At 41.1% G+C, this 20,546-nt stretch overlaps 1 protein-coding gene across 1 annotated transcript; it reads left to right on the forward strand.

Moving 5' to 3' along the window:
* Positions 1 to 11,255: 11,255 nt before the first annotated feature.
* On the forward strand, positions 11,256 to 19,880 carry lgi3 (leucine-rich repeat LGI family, member 3). The gene is made up of 9 exons (XM_051423433.1): positions 11,256 to 11,840; positions 12,614 to 12,685; positions 13,244 to 13,315; positions 15,084 to 15,155; positions 15,938 to 16,009; positions 16,908 to 17,077; positions 17,157 to 17,321; positions 17,408 to 17,498; positions 18,254 to 19,880. The coding sequence occupies exons 1-9, from the start codon at positions 11,638 to 11,640 to the stop codon at positions 18,981 to 18,983; spliced, it is 1,647 nt and encodes a 548-aa protein (XP_051279393.1). The 5' UTR covers positions 11,256 to 11,637; the 3' UTR covers positions 18,984 to 19,880.
* Positions 19,881 to 20,546: the final 666 nt, after the last annotated feature.

Genomic DNA, 20,546 nt, shown 5'->3' on the forward strand with positions numbered 1-20,546 from the left:
CGAAGGGCTAAAATATACATATTTCCAGGATATTTGGTCATTTTAATCAATTTCCACACTGCAAAAACAGCCTTTCTAGAAACCAAATATTCTTCAATGAAATGTCTTGTTAAGCAAAAATAATTGCCAATTTTGCTTTGCTCGAACTCTTAAAACTAGCCACTGAAATGCTTTAATTGGCCTTAAAACTAGAAAAAAAAAGCCAAACATTTAAGTGAGTTGTGCTCATTACAAGCAATGAAAACTAAGTTATTTAAGATCCTTAAAATAAGTCTTTTGGTCACTTTATTGAGCTGTGAAAGACACAAAACTGCACAATAGAAAATTTGTCCTAAATGAAGGGCATTTCATATTTATTATTTATTATTATTATTAAACAGCTGCTTCATTTACATTTACTCCAGATTACTTTTCTAATGCAAAACAAACCTGAGAAGATTATTTTTAGACCAATTATAAGATTTTATTTTGCGTTCTTTAGATTCTTTATTTTGTTTTTGCAGGTGCATGACTGGAAAACTCTAAATTTCCAGGTTTTCCAGGATGTTTGGGAACCCTGAAACAAACATATTGACTTAAGGGTGGGGGAGCGGGGAGAGAAATATCATCCACTCCTGGAAACGGGGAGTTATAAAAAGTATGATCTGTGCGGTGGCTGAGGTGATGATGAAGAGCTCTATTTAAGGATGGAAAGGATGGGAGCGGCTTTATAACCCGCTAATGGCGAGGGGGCAGAGGGGGCCGAGGTGCCATTAGGTGGAGGCTGTTATCACTTCGGGGACAGATGGTTGAGGAAGAGTTCGACGGAGCAAAGTTCATCAGCTTATGTTTTTATTTTGTTTGTTGTTCGATGATCGAGGAAAGTGGCAGTATCTAATTAAGTTGTTTCTAATCGCCGAGATGAAAGAAGACGGGACTGCTATGTCCTGTTTTTGTCTTCTCGGAGGAATGACTAATTGGGGGGGAATGCAAATTGATTTGGGAATTCTGGAATTTCATCCAGCCGAGCGTTACCCAGTAATTAGTACGTTGAGCTCCAGGAACACCCTCGTCGGAGTCTGATTTATGTCCCATTATTGCAGCTGCTTATTCCTTAAAACTTTAAAAAAGACAATACAAATAAAACTTCTTCTTTCAATCTGGATGGAAACAAAATGTTATACGGGGATCAATCAGAAACATACGCTGTCCTACAGAGCACATCAAGAGTTATCTAATAGTAAAACTTATGTACGTCCTCTTGTTATTTCCTATTTAGTTTCCATTTATTTCTGTTTGTCTTTAAAATCACATCCTCACTTATAGTTTCCCTTTTTAACCAATTTATGCCAAAAATAATGAACAAAAGGCAGTTGTTAATAAGTAGCTAAATGAAACAGAGATTGACATTTAAACACTCAAACTTTCCTACTTGTAGATTTTAAGTACAATATTAAACTAGACCTACAAACAACAACAACACAACAAACCACAACAAACAAAAGGCTATGGGAAAGGCTATTTTATTGGGTTTTTTTCAGGATTTTTGCCACAAAAAGAGGCCGATTTGTGCCAAATTTTGCTCAAAGCCTCAGTCGGGAATGACGAACTACCGCCCCAAGCTTTCTGTTAATCGGACAAACCTACACAGAGATACGACATCACTTCCTCTTTGACGCTACGAGAAGTTGTTTTGCTTTTTACTTTCACGCTTAAAAAAAATCATAAAAGCGGCGATAATTGGTGAAGATCAGCTTGTTGAAGAAAAAGAGGTTATTTTCTGCAAATATTCCAAAATCTAATGGGGAAAAAATCTAATTTTTGCTTTTTATCCAACGATGCTAACTTCTCTGCTACTACTATTCATTTAAATCAGTATTTTCTATAATAGTTAGCCGGCTGGCTGCTCCTGCTCTAAATGAATCTTCTAAAGTAGTTCATTTGTAATATTTCAGTTAATCGTCACATCTCGAAGCAGAACTGTACATCTTCTTTTTAAAAAGTCAGTAATATGAGCAAGATGAGACCCAACGCCCTGTTAGATGAATCACTCTGTGTTCTTGTTTACCAGCTTTTGATTTATTCCAGTTTTAAGGTTTATCATCTCCAGGTCTAGAGAGAGAGAAAGAGAGAGAGAGAGAGAGAGAGAGAGAGAGAGAGAGAGCCTCGCCATTAATCTCCACCATGTGTGTTTCCTGTCAGCGGTGACAGATGACCTGCCCTTCAACTCTCTGCCACCACCCGTTGGAGGAGACACGTCGTCAATCAGAGATCTTTTCTCAGCCGTGGTTAGGAGCGAGAGGGTCCTTTGGGGGGGTGTTAGCGGTGGTGATGATGATGATGATGATGATGGTGGTGTGTTTTCTGCTTATTTCAGCCTCCAGGAAACAAGTGGCGGTGACATCAGCCTTGTTGTTGTGCACCTCTGTCTCCTCCACAAATGAACTGGTTATTTATGGCGGTGGCGAGGGACGGAACGGCGAGGAGGGTTTTTCAAGCAGTGCAAAGAAATACTCATGAATATCAATCTGGCCGGCGTCCATGTGCAAGGTGAAGGAGACATGTCTCCTAGTCCTGGCGTTCTTCCTCCTCCTCCCCTCCTCCTCCACGCCAAACGCCAGCGTTAAGCGTGTGAGGGTAACCGCAGCAGACAGATTGTTGTTGATTGCAAAACATCAGAGGAATGTTCATTTTCTGTTGTTTGCACGCTGTGACAGACCCCCCCCCCCCACAGCCTCGTTAATAACAGTTAAAGATGATGGACAGTTCTGTGGTTCATCAAAATACTTAATTATTATTTATATGTATTTTTTTATCACTAAACGCTCCGTTGGCCTCCTGAGGTGTAGGACGTGACAGAGGAAGGCGGTCGGCGTCCCCCCCCCTCCGTAAAAAAAAGGGTCCCGGGCCCCTGTTTTGCGAGATGGCTGTCTGTGTGACGGGTCCCCGGTGCCCACGCCGCTCTGTGGGGACAGACACAGCGGAGAAGGGGTGAGCCTCGGGGCCACGGCCCGTCACTCACTGCGGGTCTCACTGTTCCTTCTTTCTTTTCTCCACGTCACAAAAAAAACAACAAACACAGGCAGATAAGTTTGTAGAGGATGTATCTGTACGGCGCCACCAGGAGCACTGTGGGTAACAGCTTTAGATTACAGTTAGTGACGACTTTATCGTGTTTTTGACACAGGAACGCCGCCTGAAGTCGGATCTCCAACTAGTCAGTAAAACCTCCCCAACCCCGACCTCAAACGCCCCGTGGGTCATCTAAGTGAAAACTGTTGTATTATAATGTTTATATATATATATATTTATATATATGAAAGGGTTAATTAAAGTTTGGTTTAATTCTGTCATAAAACAAACGACACACAAAGAAAAACTAATGAACAAACAAAAAGATTTAATCCAACACTGAACACGATCCCAGTTACAGAGAATATAAAGTCTGTTGTTCACCCTTCTTTTATTTAATTACAGTTTTGGGGGGGTTATAGGCTGTAATTAGTAGAATTACTTATGAAAAACACAGAAAAGTAAACAGCTATTGTGAAAGGACTCATAGGCCTGCACACACCCTGTAATTATTGTATATCGGGTCATTTAAAAAGTACATATCTGTAAAGGAAGAAATCTTTCAGCACGTTATCTGGCAGCAAAAACAAACTGCTGGCATGATTTGTGGAAGGCGTATGTTCGCGGCGTCTGGAGGCACGGGTGTGGTCAGGTAAATGAGATGAGTGAGGGTGTTTGTTTGGTGTTACGTGGGGGGAGGAGGAGGGCAGTGTTAGTGGTGTCTGCCCCGACAAGGTGTGTGTTGGCGTCCAGACAAAAAAACGACGCCTACAGGCATGGCCCCGCCTCTTTCCCACCGGATCGACTTTCTTCAGCGCAGGAATGAGACACAGACACCTCCTCCAGGCTGAGACATATAATCTGGGCCTGTCAGGGCCTTTATCAAACAGGATCAACTGGTGCGCTGCGCCTTTCTCCGCAGTCCCCACAGGCAGCAGGATACCTGCACACACATTCCTTCGACACATCCCCGTCCCAGGTGGCGTATCACCTGTCTTTTAGCTCAAGGAATGGGGGGTGGCGGCGGAGGGAGGGGGGATGGCGGAGGTACAGTTGCTCCTGTGCATTGTCCCGAGTGAAAGCTAAGATAGCGGCGTGGCCTTCGCTTCGGAGGATATTCCCGATTCCTCCCCTGAGTCTCCAAAATGTCAGAATGCTGATAAACAGAAAATTCCTGTTTCCCAAACTGAGGTTCGGGGCCCCCACTAGGGGTCGCAAGGACTTCTTGATTTTAAGGCGTGCTATAAAACGTAAAAATATATACACAGCAGTCTGATATAGCAACATTTATTTCATTTCTGTGAAGAAAACTAAATAAAAACGGTTATTTTTAAAGTTTGGATTTCACTGTAAAGTAAATTTAACTCAAAAAAATAGTTGAATCTGATTAAAATGTGAAGGAAAACTCAGTTTTGTAAGTAGCTTTAGTAATTTTAAATAACTTATTTCGATGTAAACAGTTTCAAAACATAATACAGACAGAGGATTGTATTTAATTGAACAGTATTCACAGGAAATAATCTAAGAAATATCTCGTTGTACACAAACTTCCTGCAGTTAGCCAACGATTGACGTAGATTAGTTAGATAGATAATGTTTTGCTACATACGTCCCTTAAAAATGTGGTTGTCTTTTCAACATAGATGAGCCTAGCACGTAGCATATCTAAGCACAGGAAAGAAGGAAGTTGACCGAGGCTTTGCTCAACTGTTATTGGAGTCACTGGCCCTTTACTGGCCCCCCCTGCAGCCCACCTGAGGGAGCCCCTCCTCAGATAAGACAGGGTATGAATCAAAGCTGCAGCGTCGTCGTGCACAGGGCTGTAATCGTATCACTCCCCCCCCCCAGCCATATGTCTTTGTACTCTCTTTAATTGAATTGAACGTGGGATGAGATTGGCTGACATACCTTCCAGTGACTGAGCCGCACTTAGAGAGCGAGGCGAAGGAATAAGAGCAATTTGGGGACGGTTGTTTTTCTTGGCTCTGGGTTTTTGTCTTTTCAGGAGGATAAAAAGTCCTCCAGGCCTGGCTCTGCCCTCCAGTTTCATTTCAACCGAGGTTTTCATTGCAGTTAATAGACTGGTCCGAAAAAAGGGCCTCGACTTTTATTGTCTAATATGAAATAATTGTGAGTTTTATTGACATGTTTGCAGCCCTGCGATTGCTTATTAAAGACAGACTCATCAAACATGACAGATTTGTTGTGACAAACACTTACCTTATTGAATTTCTTGGTCGCGTGTGAATGCATTACTTGCTCCTGACTCACGGACGAGGACATCTGACGTCAACTTGTCCTCAAGACCCCGGCCAACTGAATTACTGGCATCTATCAGCCAGTGGCCTCCTGAGGACACATGAAAATTAAGTTAATGATTTAATGCCTTGGAATCGCCCGTTTATTTGTCCCCCTTGTCCCCCTCTGTTAATCACTTTATGTAAAGAATTGCACATGTGTTGCGTTCATGTCTCCAACAGTGGAGTAAAAAAAGTCATTTTCTATCATTAAAATGCAGTTTTTGGCTTTAAATCCTAGTTTAATGTTTAATTAAAGATATTTACACCTGTTAAAACAATGAAATTACCTGTAAATACAAATAATCAGGCTTAAATTTACAGCAGAGTGCTGTTATTATTTGATTTTTCTTATTTTAATCTGAGTTTTAAAAGTTATAAAACTGTAATAAAAGTCATTAGTTGTGTAATTACAGTAATTATTGCTGTTTTCACTGATAAAAACTGTATTTTGACAGTTTACCAATGCTTATACACTGATAAACAACAAATATTTAACATAATTATACAAGATATTTTGTCAATTAACAAACAAATCCATGTAAAATTATGCAACAAATACTAACTGTCAATAATTTTATATAATTTTAGAAATTAACAGTATTTAACAGTTTAATAGTCTTTTTATGTGGAAAAAAATGATATTTTATTTAAATAAAGTAATTTAATTACATTTAACGTTGTTTTAATGATAAAAAAAAACATTTATTCAACATTTGTGTTGTAAAAACTTCCATAATTATACAAGATATCTGCCAAATCCATGTACAAAACCCTTTTTTTTTACTGTTAATTGTCAGTAACTTTACATAATTTTAGAAATTAGAAACGGCATGAAACTTGAATTTAATAGTTTAATAATAAAAAGTAAATTTCCATTTTTATGTGGAAAAAAGGACATTTTATTTAAATAAGCAGTAATTTTATGGTTATTTACAGTTATTATTTACATAAAACATGTACATTTACAGTTAAATGTTGTAATTTGTAAATTAATCTCCATGTATTTAGAAAATACAGAAAATACAGGTTTTTTGTCTGTTTTTTTTTACAGTGTAAAGTATAGGAACGCCACAACGTGTCACTACATGTCTGATTGAAGTCTCAACACCTTTCTGACTCCTGTACCAGGCCACGTCGCCCGGAGCAGCTGGGATTTTCCCTTTGCAAAGAACCAAGGTCAAACAAAAACATCTTCCTATTTTGTTTTTCCTGCTTCCTGCGAAGCCAGGAGGCAAAAAAAAACCCAAAAAAAAAAACCCATGAAAACCAAACAGAAATGGAAACAGACAGACACACAGAGAGGTCTTTTCAGGGCTCCTTGGCCCGTGATCGTTAGGGGATGTGGGTTTCTGAAACCGAAACTGAACAAAGTCGGCGTTGAACCCTCGTTGAGACGTACAGTTAAAAGTTGTCCAAATAGGAGGTGAAAAGCTCTGATTCGAGAGTGCCAGACAGCAAGAGGATATAATGAGATGGTGAAAGTCTGGCACGGGGAGGCAGGAACACTTTGTGATGTCTGATGAGTAATTTTTGCCGAACTCGGCACGGCCAAAATGTTCCTCCTAATGTGGAGCGGTTCTCAAAAGAGTGAGTGGAAGCTTGGCTGAACTTTTTCCTTTATTGCTTGAAGAGTTGACATGAAACAAGAAGGCTCGGGAGAGGCACAGCTGTTAAGGCCATACAGGACCTCGACTGAGAGATGTGCTGAGGCTGCACTGCTGCTGCTGCTGCTGCTGCTGCTTCACGTCACAATCTCATGGGTTTGAAAAAGAAAAACGGGGAGTTGTTACTGACATTCATGTTCTAGCAAACATATTAAAGGACCGGCGTGTGTGTTGGATTTAGTGGCATCTAGTGGGGAAGCTGCAGATTGCAACTTACTGAAACATGGCGTACTACCATGGAAGGTAACAAAAACACAACAGTTCTTATATTTAGGTGATTATACAGTAATGAAAACATACCTATTAATAGTATATTCCATTTCTGGCCTTCTTTAAGGCTGCAATAACTGATTTTGGCCACTTGGGGGCAGCAGAAACAAGTTGTGATCATTGACACATGGGTGTTGCAGATTAGCTCTAAACGCTATGATACTTGCATCATATTACTGTCTTTGTTTACTGTATCTGTCCCTATCAAATACATCATTAATAAATGAATAAAACATCAACTTTTAAGCTGATATGTTAAACTATTTTCACCTCCAGCAGTTACAGAGCAACACGATCATTCATTGGTGAATGTAAAGTCCAATGTTCACCCTCTTTCAACTCTGTTTTTGGTCTCCACCAGCTACCTACCTATAAATCGTAAACACGTAAAGATCAAAAACCTGCAGTTCCTCAAACGGCCACTAGAGGCTGGCTCCAGAAGTGAGTCAACCACCATAAGGCCTCATTTCAAAATGCCCAACTTTACAGCAGAAATAAACAACTTGTTTTTGTTGCTAATTTCCCCATTAAACTCAACCGTACGAGGGGTTGAATCATTATATAACTCACCTGTTTAAGGTTATATTAAAGCTTAAAGTTAGGGTTAGGGTTAGGGGGTGTGGCTGCTCTGAGTGACAGGCGGCTGTTTTCAGTAACCAGGCTTTCATTCAGTTTCACCCACACTTAATTTCTGTTTGCCTTTTGATTCTGTTTACGTTTGTGGATAACAAAACTTTTGTGTCTCTATTGAGGTGAGATTTCTTTTACAAGCCTTTTTTTTTAAATCTCACCTGCACAATTTGCTTCTTTTCTCTTGTTTGTGGTTCTGCTGTTGTGCAAATAAATCAAAATCAAAACCTCTTTGCCCATTTTTGGATTAGCCGGGAGCCAAGCCAGGACTGCCAAGAAGGCGACCACCATTTTTAATTATACAGTCTATGGTTTCAGCGCTTTGTTTTCGCTGTCTGGCCAACACCTTTACCGTTCTGATTCACACTCATAGCCTCCTTTTGGGCTTTGCCAGGCAGCTGCTTTCAGTAATAAATCTATTAAAACCAACTGTACGCAACCTGCTCAGCAGACGGGCAACGTTAGCAACGGACAGGTATTTCCCCTCAGGAGCTGTTGTTCATTATCAACTGAAAATAAGAATTGTCGTGTTTTCGTTACCTTGGAAAGAGACGTTATTATCCACAGAGGGAGGAGGTCCTCTTCTGGTGCAGAACCTCCATGTTTCTACGGTGGTTGGCTTAGCTTAGCATAAAGACTGGAAGCAGGTAGAAACAGTTAGCCTGGCCTACTCTCGGGTTTTTGTACAGAAACAAACAAGATATTAGATAATCAGCGAGCAGTAGAGGTTCTGGTAGGCAGATCTTTGAACCAGCTGTTTCCCTTTAAGCTAAGCTAATCGGCCTCTGGCTCGAGCTTCATATTTACTGTGCAGGCATGTGAGTGGTATCCATTTTCTCATCTTAACTTTAAGAGCCAAGCAACAAAAGTCATTCAGAATAGTTGCTCCTAAAGATGAAATCAGTCATTATTTGGTGTGATTTACTCCACTGTGTAGGTACACTCGTATAGAGAGAGTTCAGTGGATTAATCTCTGCAAGCATTTCAGATTCCTCGGCCTCACACAGGGCACGTTAGGGCTTCCAGCTGCTGTTTCATGCTCCGTTCTCTATGCCATGCAATTATGCTGGTTCCCACCGGAGGTTTGGATTGGGTGGAGCTCAGCAAGGAGTAAGCTCAGGAATTAACTGCTCCTCGCTGAGCATAACTTACATAAATACACAGATACAGTTAGAACAAAAAAAATTGCTAAGACGCACGCAAACACGCCAAAGCACAAAGGAAAATAAGCCATAAAAATAGCTGCTGTGCAGGAAATGTCATCCCTGAAACTGGATGAGGCACAAAGAGACACCACCCATAATTCTGTAACTGATTCACATGAGAAATCACTCCTTTACATACAGTCAGGCTTCACAGATTTTAGGGACTAAAGAAAAAAAACAACACCAGAATCTTTGGAAGGCTTTCACTGATAAACATCAAACTGTCCCAAGGCAAAGGAAACATCAAACAGATTTCAAATGAAGCCCCCGAAGAGCTTTTCCCTCTTTCATCCATCAAGATAATGCTTTTTATTTCATTTCATAGCTCGCAGTAGTCGTACATCAGAGGACACGGGACCGTGGCTGCAAGAAAGAGAACAGAATATTACAGGAAAGAAAGCTAAATCAAACATTTAATTCATAGGTTATTTATTGTTATTATGCGCTTTAAAGCTGCTGCAGTGGATCAGATGTTGTTGGACGCCACTGCTGCCCGTCTGGGTGGGGAACAAGTGGACAGACAGCATGTTGCAGGGTGTCTTTGCTTGTGACAACAGAGTCGTTGTGCAGGAAGGCTGGTAACGCCTGGCACTGAGGCTGCAGCCCCGCCAGTGGCCATTCACACACTCTGCACAGTCGCCTGCCCCGCCGATGGACTTTTATTTTGAAGCCTACAGTGCCCTCTGGTGTCGTCAGCCTGGAACAGCGGGCAGAATAGTTTTTATGTTGTATATCTGTTTGTTATTGAAGCCCATTTCTGCCAATGTGACAGGAAAAATAAGTATTCTGTAGGTTATTATAATGAGGAACTTTATCAAAATTATGACTTAGCATCTCAAAATATTGACTGTGTGTGATACTAAGTCATTATTTTGAAAAGATGTGTCCATTTTTTGATAAAGTCCCTCATTATAATAACTTACAGAATCTTTTTTTTTTTTGTCATATTGGCAGAAATGGGCTTCCATACTTTCTTACCTGTTCTTTGTGCATTAAATAATTCAGCACATTAAAGCACAATTTGCTGTAATTAATGTTAAATGTGTCTTGAAAATGATATTAAAAGAGGTCTCCGTCTACTTTAAACATGAACATCACATTAGGAGGATGAAAATAGTTGTGTAACATCTCCGGTGGTGGTGGAGATTTTAAAAGTCTGAGAAAGTAATCCTGATTATGTATCAAGGGTTATCTCAGATTGAGAACCTACTGTATTGTTAAGATGCAAAATGGTTCTACGATCCTAAATGTCCTTGAATTGCTGACATTGTGTGTCATTCACGCTCAGATTATGAGAAATAATTCATTTTTTAATTAGGAATTCTACATATTTAAGCTGTATGACTGCTGTGTGTGTAGACTGTGTTTTGTGATGTGTGTGTGAAAAATATATTATTTAGGTTTGTGTTGTGTGTGTGTGTGTGTGTGTGTGTGTGTGTGTGTGTGTGGATCCCTGGATGCAGGGATGTAAAAAAAAAAAAATTTTTTACTAAACTGAAAAATAAATTAGCTTTGTTTAAATTCTATAAATGTGGGTTACAACTTAATGACAAATGGGGAAATGTGGGTGAGGGTGAGACCAGCTGAGAACAACTGGTTTTAATCTGTCATCTGTCATTAGTTGTATTTGCGTTAACGGTTGCATCACTGTTACCTCCTGGATGGACACTCGATCACTGAATAACACTTTTAAAGGTGTTGTTCATTTTCTGTGTCGTCTGGAAGGTAATTTATTTATAAAATATAAATCTGATTATACTCGTAGATATTTTTCTGGTACAACATTCTTGCGTTGCTTCATCAATAGGTTGTGTTTCTCCTTCTTTCTTCTTTTGATTAAGTGTGCGTCTCAGCACTGGTTGCTGTTTGGAAACTGCCAGAATATGAACACCCTCCCACGCACACACACACACACACACACACACACACACACACACACACACACAGAGCCACTAACACATGCACACACATTCCTCTCTGCATCCTCGCTGCCTCCTTGTCTGCTCTCATGACTGCAGCAGCTTGACACGACTTCACACCTGATAAGAGCTCCACAGAACAGAACATGGCAGTATAGTCTTTTGCCCCGCCACTCCTCCTCACCCCCCTCTCCCTCCCTCCCTCCCTCCCTGCTGCTGGTGTTTTAAGATTTCCCTGCGTGTGCAACAGTAAATAATTCATTGTCAGCGACGTTGCCTACAGGTCCTGGTGCGGAGAAAAGCTCGTCACTCCTGCAGTGTGCACTCTTGGCAGCAGCTCCTGGGAGAGATCGCACAGATCCTGGGAAGCTGCAGAGCACCCACACCCCACCGAGGATACACAGGACTACCCTTACTCCTCCTCCTCCCTCCCTTCCTCTCTCTCTCTCTCTCTCTTTCTATCTCAACTCTGCACTCAGCATTATCAGAACTGCTGGAGCTGTAGGCAGGCTGACCATCGTCTCTCAACAAGCCACTGAGGAGAAACTTCCAAGAAAAGCTCGTCATTCACACGGCTTCCCTTCCCTCCTGCCCAAGGATGCCGGAGCTCGGACGGAGATGGACGAGGCTGATCTGCTTGTCGCTTCTGTGTCTGTGTCTGAGCCTGCCGGGGGAGTCAAACGCCAGGAGAGCCCCCAAGATACCCCGCTGTCCTGCGACCTGCTCCTGCACCAAAGACAGTGCCTTCTGTGTGGACACCAAGGCAATCCCCAAGAGCTTCCCCCCTGGAATCATCTCTCTGTGAGTCCAACATATAATGTGTCACATTATAGGCATCTTCTCCTAACCTGTATGAAGTCTCAGCAATACGCAGGCTGGTACAGATGGCTACATCACTGATGTCACCCTCCATTATGTAATGATGCATGAATCCCTACTTGTCTTTTAATTATCTAAAAGTGTTTTCTTGATACTTTATTTATGCTGGCAGAAAGATGTATACCAGATGGTATTACATAATAATAATGTCCCTTCACCCTACCATATGCTGAACTTAGTTGAGGGAGCACAGCAGTGCGATCCTGCCGAGCTCCAGGGAGGAACACTAACAATAGATTCTCCGGCTCACTGCAGGAGTCCTCCGAGAGATTTAATCTTAAAGAGTGTGCAGGATATAGACAGAGGGCATAAAATGGAATGGAAAGCTTCACACGTGATGTGGGAAGGTTATGCTTTTACTGAGAAGGTTACACGGTGCTCCTGTTCATCTGATGTTGACCCCCATTGGCTGTGCATTGAATATTGAGTTTAAACAGTCAAGGGAATTCCAGAGCACAAGCTGCCCTCATTTTACAATAGAGAAGAAGTAAAGAAGCGAAGAAGGAACTAACGCGTCCCAGTTTTTCTAAAGATTGAGCCCTCCTTGATATTTAAACTGCAAGGACGGCGCTGTCCTGAGAGCAGAGGGGCCTCAGAAGAAATACAAGCACACAATTAATGTTGTGAATAAGACATTTTTCTGCTCTCTCACATCAAGAAGACACGTCTGATGATAACTGTTTGTTTCCGGACAGGACGATGGTGAACGCGGCCTTCACTACGATCCCAGAGGGAGCTTTCTCGCACCTCCACCTCCTGCAGTTCCTGTGAGTGTCCCGACCCACGACGGAGCACCTTCCCACAGTTTTAAACATCATAAACTCTCACAGTTCTCACACACTTTTATTCACGGTCACAACATTTAACATTTTCACACAGCCGATATTGTGGCAGACAACAATAGAAGGACTTCAGCTGCTACTAGAAATGAATGGTTATTGAAAACAGTGGTGACATAGCAGTAATAAGGGTAAAGTGGCTCTGTATCAGTGTCATTGCCAATCACTGACTCCCTTCAGTTCTGCTCGGCCAGACAAAGGGCCGATTATCTGCTCAGATGCAATCGTGAGTGTGTGTTCAAGCCCCCTGTTTTGTGTGTGTGTGTGTGTGTGTGTGTGTGTGTGTGTGTGTGTGTGTGTGTGTGTTTGTGTAAATCCAAATTAATTTATGTATTTACATTAGATTAGCTTTATATGCTGTGAATGTTTTATGTGATTCAGACAACACTGTTATTAAAGCAGTTAAAATGGCAGTCAGGTGTCTAAATGTTGCTTCGTGAACTACATTATCTGTATGAGCTGCTCATTATTGCCTCCTTTTTGCAGCCTCTTGAACTCCAACACATTCACCATGATTGCTGATGATGCCTTTGCCGGTCTGTCTCACCTGCAGTACCTGTAAGTAGATGTGACTGTGACTGGTCTTTTAACTACTTTAGTGTACCTAAAATAGTGAAACACACCCTCACTCGGTTCAGTAGATCTAGAGGGGTAGGATGGGGTGGCAGCTTTATGTAACGTGATGGATTCAGAAAGAGGTGGTTGGGGTAGATGGTGGACGTACAAAGTGCAGGACTGTCCCACCAGGGTCCGGGGTTTGTGTCGACACTCCTGCAACAAAAACACTTTTTGTTTACGTTGAGGAAAGATTGTGAGTTTGGTTAAATGTTAATAAAAAATCTAATGTCTCAAGTCACTGCTGACTTTTGATTAATGCTGTAGTCCCTATGAGTGGATAGTGTTGCAAGATGCCACATTTTTATGTTAATTAACAACATTTCCTTATTATGTTAATAGCAGATAAGTCTTATAGTCGTTGGGGAGACAACAGAGGCTGCAGATTCTCGTTCACAAGCTATTGCACAGACTGTATGCTAGTTATCTAACCTTCTGAATAGAGTATAACAATGTATAGTTTAAAGACAAGAGACAGTACACATTGTACCATCCACAGCTTCCTCTGGGACTGAAGTACACCGTATCACTAGAACCAGCAGTAATAGTAATAACTTTATTTATAACTGAGATTATGTTTGCTGATATTTATTTAGAATGACGATCCGTGGAAACCTCTCTGTGCTCGATGGTGGTTGGATCTATTAAAACCAACTAGCATTGTTATTCTCTCTGTTCTGGTACCCTCAAAGTAAAGCCTCAATCTAAATCTGTGTATTTGTGAGTGAATACAATATTTATGTGTTATTTATATGTCAATAACACAATAACCCAGCACCTAAAATACATTACAATATGTCATAATTACTGCAACTTCTACTAGCTTTACGTTAAAAGTGAACAGATTTTTTAGTTTTCATTGTTTATTTTAATGAGTGATTAGTTCAATGAGTGTAGGTGAGTTTATTTCTCTGTGAAATGAGTAAAACAAACCTGACTAAAAGCTGCACTGCAAGATTTTACCGGATTGGACTCAAAGCCAAAAGCAAAACTGAAAATAAATCTTCCTCCGACAGCGAGCGCTCTGCCTCTGTAGTGTGATAAAGCTGAATGTGCCATTCTGTGAATTGATGGGCTTCAGAAGGTAGTTAGCTGATGGCTTGGAGTGTGCAGCTCTCCGTGATGGCCATGCCTCTGGCTGCTCGCTGTGTGGCTTTGGCTGCCTCCCAGCCAACAGGCCCCTCGCTGCCACTAACTGCCGCTACCCGCTGTGCATGCTAATAAAGTCATATTTTAATATCCAGCCACCTCCAGAGAGTCTGCACATGCTGCATGTCCTCGACTATCAAATGACAAAACAAAGACAGGACGGGATCAAATGACGCTGACAAGTAGAGCTTCGAAAAAACCTGCTGCACTCTCATTTTTATCACATTAATCAAAGGAAGGATCGAGCTTTTACCATTAAGAGTCATTTATTGTTTTATATTTTCTTTGCTTATACACTGAAAGTCAACAGGATCTATCAAATACAAGATAAAAATAATAGAATATGTATCTGTATTGGCACAATCAACTCACCATTTGATTGTAAATCCACCAGATGCCGACTGTGCTATTAGTGAAATAAGGGACGCAATCACACTCTTATTGTACTGCACACAACAACACAACCTCGTCTCCGAACCGGGACGACATTCTGTAAAGCTGGGCTGAATTTCAGGAGTTTGTTATCGCCGTCTGACATACGAGTGCTTCGTTCTCTTCTCAGGTTCATAGAGAATAATGATATCCAGGCTCTATCGAAGTACACCTTCAGAGGACTCAAATCCCTGACTCATCTGTAAGTATACGGAGAAACCTCGTCTACCATTTGCCACGTTGCACAACAGGTAAAATGTGTTTAAAAAGACAAGAGGATGCAGTTTCTTTAGAAATTACAGACTATACAAGCAACCGGGGACGTATCCAGTTGGTAGCCTGGGATTTTAAAATGTTTTAAACTTTATAAAAGTGTTTGCAAGCACAAGAACAGTTGAATTAAACTTTAAATGTCCTTTTGGGTCTGAAGTGAAATCAATGCAGAAGTGTCTTAAACCTGCAATATGTGTAACAACCAGCATGGGGCAGCTCCATTACCATTCAGTCTTATGGAGAAATGAGCCGACTTCTCAGTTGATTTATGAGCTCCGTAAACAGTTTCCTGATGAGTTTATGGTCTCAATCTCTAGTTTTAGTCTTCTTCCATACAGCATGATGTTCATTTAGTAACTGATGGTCCCATTTAGAGTAAAACACACCATAAAGCAGGGTATGCTTTAGGGCGGGGCTACCTTGTGATTGACAGCTCATTCTCAGTGAGTCCGTCCAGCTCAACGCACCAAACTCAGATCAAACTGTCAAACAGTGCTGATCAGATCTGGATCCAGATTCTGTTACTGTGTTTGTCAATACAATATTTAGTCCGCACAGGCTTATTTTAATGTATTTGTTGGTACTTTACACTGTGACTGAAATGGTAAAGTTAGTGTCCCACTTCGGCCACCGCAGCCAAAAAGTCTAAAAAATACGCCACTGCCAGGAGAACATCAAGATAACTTCTGTCCTCTTATTGATTTCTTCCAGATCTCTTTCAAACAACAACCTGCAGCAGCTGCCAAGAGATCTCTTCAAACATCTAGACATCCTCACAGATTTGTAAGTCTTCCGTCAATGAAATCACAACAATGCCTTGACATCCCGAGAGCTTCGACCCCAAAATGTGTCACTACAAAACGCTGGTTTCCCCGAGGGATCAGTGGACGACCGCACTCGACTGCACAAGCGTCTGGCTTCAGCTTGACTCAAAGCATAAACTTTAATACCTACTGTAAACCCAACAGTGCTGGTTCCCAACATCCACTAGGGGTCGCCAAAGCTTCACAAGGAGTCACATTTTAGACATGAACACAAGCCTATATTCACAGAACCTTCACTCTCTGATAAACAGTCTCATACCACGTCCCTCCAGGATTTCATGGGCTTTTATTGAGATTATTGCTGCCTAAATGATGTATATTGCACATATATCTCTTGTATCTAGGCAACACAGTCTCTTAAAGGCACATTTCAGCTGTTACAGTTGTATTACTCAATGTTTCGTGCAGGAAATTACAATAATTTGTGGGGAAATTGTGCCGCAGAATTCACAGGGATTGGTTGAATTTGCATGTTGTGGTCGCAAGTTCCTCGATGTACTGAAGCACTAATGGAACAATGAGAAGAAACACAATGAATTTGTCAAGAAAATAAGCTTATTAAGTATGTAAAAATATAAAAAGATACATAGTACAGACAGAGAATTTTTTCCCCCCAAATCTCTGGTTTTTACACAAACTTCTTGCAGTTATTGAGTTCACTGTTTGAGTTCATTGTGCAGTTTATCACTTCTTCTCTACTGTTATTGTTATGCACAGTTATGCACAGTATAATATGGAATATCCATAAAAAAGTGACTTAAGTGTACCCATTGATAGAAAAGGGGTTCCTTTACATGCAGTGAGCCTTTTATATTTGGGTATTTGAGATATAAAGGGACATATTTCCTGTTTTTCAGAGACCTGCGGGGGAACTCTTTCCGCTGCGACTGTAAAATCAAGTGGCTGGTCGACTGGATGGAGAAAACCAACACTTCTGTTCCCGCCATCTACTGCGCCAGCCCCTTCGAATTCCAGGGACGCAGAATCCACGATCTGGCGCCACGAGACTTCAACTGCATCAGCGCAGGTTTGACCATGTCTCATTCGGACATAAAGGTGGTGTGTCGTGGATTCTTGTGTTGTAATTCTGGGTCGTCTTCCCGTAGATTTTGCTGTTTACGAGACCTTCCCTTTCCACTCTGTGTCTGTGGAGTCCTATGAGTTCAATGGGGATCAGTTTGTGACCTTTGCTCAGCCCGATTCGGGGTTCTGCACCCTGTACGTCTGGGACCACGTGGAGATGGTCTTCAGGATGTTTCATAACATTACCTGTGAGTTTCCAGGCTATGAAAGCATAAATATTGTTCAAATCTGTGCTTTAAAAAATGAATCCTAACTCTGTGTGTCTCTCTTGCAGCTCGCTCTGCCGTGTACTGCAAACCAGTGGTCATAAGCAACAGTCTGTACATGGTTGTGGCTCAACTGTTCGGCGGCTCTCACATCTACAAGTAAGACTTCTGATTCAGTGAGCTGTTGAGTTTCTTCTGAAGAGCTCGACATATTTAGGAAATGTTGTCCCTAGTTTTTGCTGATTTTCTCAGAGCTCAGATTAAAGTCTGTTATATCAAACTCCATCAATACGTACGGCACACTACACTCACCAAAACTGCCAAAATGTGCATGGCTACGTCGTTCTCTCGCAGACTTTTGCCCAGAAAGCTGTTTTGGACGACGATAAGTAAATTATAGAAGTCTCTAAGTTGTGTTGTTTCATATGTCGTTTTTTATGATCATTTGACAGATTATTTAGTACTTTAACACATCCTGAAGTTGGAAATGTCTGAGGTTTTTTTTGTATGGAGGCAAATCAGGTAGAAACCACCAGGAGTCAATAATATAGCATAAAATATAAAATGTAGTTGTTTTTGCACTTTTATAGTGTTACATTTTCTCTTAAAAAACTTTTTGCTAAGATAAAAGGACATAACGTGTTTGCAATTACACATTAACAAGGACATTGTCAGACATTTTTAATAAAAACAATTCAAGTTTAAACTACTGCAAAGTCTGACAACAACAGATTTCTTGTAGGTGTTTCTATTAACCATTGATGATCTTTAACGTCTCCCTGAAGCTCAAATTCAGCTTCACTTCTTCAGAGTTCATCTCAGCAACAAATTAATCAAACATATCTCCCAAACTATTCCTTTCTTTGTGCAACTCTTTTGTGAACGCTCTTGAGAACCTTTTGTGCTAACCACAGGTGGGAAGAGGACCCGCAGCGCTTCGTCAAGATCCAAGACATCGACACCACCCGTGTGAGGAAGCCCAACTTCGTGGACACCTTCCAGCTGGATGACGAGTGGTACTTTGTGGTGGCGGACAGCTCCAAGGCCGGCTCCACCAGCATTTACCGCTGGAACAGCAACGGTTTCTACTCCCACCAGTCCCTCCATCCCTGGCATCGGGACACCCACGTGGAGTTCCTCGACGTCGCGGGAAAGCCTCACCTCATCCTCTCCAGCGCCTCCCAACCGCCGGTGGTTTACCAGTGGAACCGAAGCCAGCGGCAGTTCGTCTTTTTCTCCCAGATCACCGAGGTGGCAGACGTGCAGATGGTCAAGCACTTCTGGGTGAGGAAGGTCCTCTACCTTTGCCTCACACGCTTCATCGGCGACTCCAAGATCCTCCGCTGGGAAGGCCAGCGCTTCGTAGAGATCCAGACTCTTCCCTCCCGGGGCTCGATGGCGGTGTATCCCTTCACGGTGGGCCTCCGCCAGTACCTCATTCTCGGTAGCGATTTCTCCTTCTCCAGAGTGTACCTGTGGGACGACCTCACCCAGCGCTTTCAGCCCTTCCAGGAGCTCAACATGAGGGCCCCGCGGGCGTTCAGCTTGGTTTCTGTCGACAACAAGGACATCCTGCTGGCCGCCAGCTTCAAGGGCAACACGCTCGCCTACCAGCACCTGGTGGTGGATCTCAGCGCCAAGTAGACGTGCCAAAGTCCGAGCGAAAGGAGGCGTTTTCTGAGCATTTATCAACGTGTGCCAAACAAAAGAAAGACTGCAAAAATGTTTAAGCCATGTAACTAAAGGTCTGCTGTTCCACCTGGTGTTTAAAGGGAGGCAACTAATTAAATGATTAATCTATTTTTATGCACTATCTCTTAACATGTGAATGAAACGTGATAATGCCGATCTTAGTGTCATGTGAGTGCTTCAGCCACATATCTTAAGCCAGTTCCTTTTTTATTTATTTAAGTATTATATCGAATACTAATGTGAAAATGCATGTGCATCTACTGAATTATTCTCTGGATGAGAGTGGATGTTGTAAAGCTACGGAGGACACACACAGTGGGGTTTAATCTGTGTAGCATCTTGCATGATACGGCACAAATGATATGTAAAAACAAGCAATACGTAACCACACCGCAATACTTTAAAATCCTTCATCTTTATATATGAGGTATGTTTTGGATTTAATGTTCGTTCTGCAATAATAACACAGGATCATGAGGCATGAGTACAACTAAAGCGAGGGGCTTTAAAATGGACTGAAAATGTGAACTTATTTTCTTTATAATTTAAGTTTTTAAAAGACATATTTGTCTTGTGAGGCGTGATAGAAGATTCTGGGATCAGAGAATGTGTATTAAAGTTATTAAAAGCTCTAATCCTGTCCTTTGTTTTTAAATGTACAGTCACAAACTGAGTTTAAGTGTCGCTGTGTACATTTGCACATGGAAGCGGGCGGGAACGGGGTGTGATTAAATGCATCTTACGAGCCCTTAAAAGAAAAGTCCTGTGTCCTGTCTTATGTCTTAATGTGGTGCTGGTGGAGCAGATTTATGAGCTGCGTTATTATTTAAACTGTCTTGTTTTTCTTCCTTTTCTTTTGTGGCATCATCATTTCTGTCCATATTCACTCCAACATGAGCTAGTAGGTAGTTTAAATCAGTAAATTACTACAGTTTTGACGTTGTTTACAAGAAAAATGAACACCATTTTCAAGAGAAGAGGTTTTTTTTATTATGAAACAAGCGTCTGACTACAGCAAAGATAAATATTTGTGTATATTTGTGTATTTTGCCTGTCACTCAAAGCAGCCACGCCCTTGATTATACATAACTTTAAGCCTTAATGTAATATAAAACAAAAAAAATCAGCCCTGTACAGTTGTCATGAATGCAGAATATTAGCTTTATAATAATAAAACATACAGTCACTTGCGGAGAATACATACATGAAACAAAATAGGGGGATTTATTAGAATAATAAGATATGTAAATCAATCCTCAGGCATAAATAAGAAACAAAATAAACCCATGAGAAGCAAGAATTGAAAAAAAACAAAATAGATTAAATCATAACAGCAAAAAAGCGTGAAATATCCCTAAAAAAATAAATAATAAAAAATACAAATATATATTATTATAAAATAAATTATTTAAATATAAATAATATAATAAGAAGAATTTATATTTAATATATTTATTTTAATATTTAACAGTAAGAATTATCATATTAATCAAAGCAGAACTTTAAATTAAATAT

The sequence above is a fragment of the Dicentrarchus labrax genome, unplaced genomic scaffold (genome assembly GCF_905237075.1).
Source record: "Dicentrarchus labrax unplaced genomic scaffold, dlabrax2021, whole genome shotgun sequence".
Taxonomy (NCBI): domain Eukaryota; kingdom Metazoa; phylum Chordata; class Actinopteri; family Moronidae; genus Dicentrarchus; species Dicentrarchus labrax.

Coding starts and splice junctions, on each gene's coding strand:
- lgi3 (XM_051423433.1), top strand. CDS start 11,638: ATGCCGGAGCTCGGACGGAGATGGACGAGGCTGATCTGCTTGTCGCTT. Junction 11,841..12,613: donor CCCCCTGGAATCATCTCTCT/GTGAGTCCAACA, acceptor GTTTCCGGACAG/GACGATGGTGAACGCGGCCT. Junction 13,316..15,083: donor CTGTCTCACCTGCAGTACCT/GTAAGTAGATGT, acceptor TTCTCTTCTCAG/GTTCATAGAGAATAATGATA.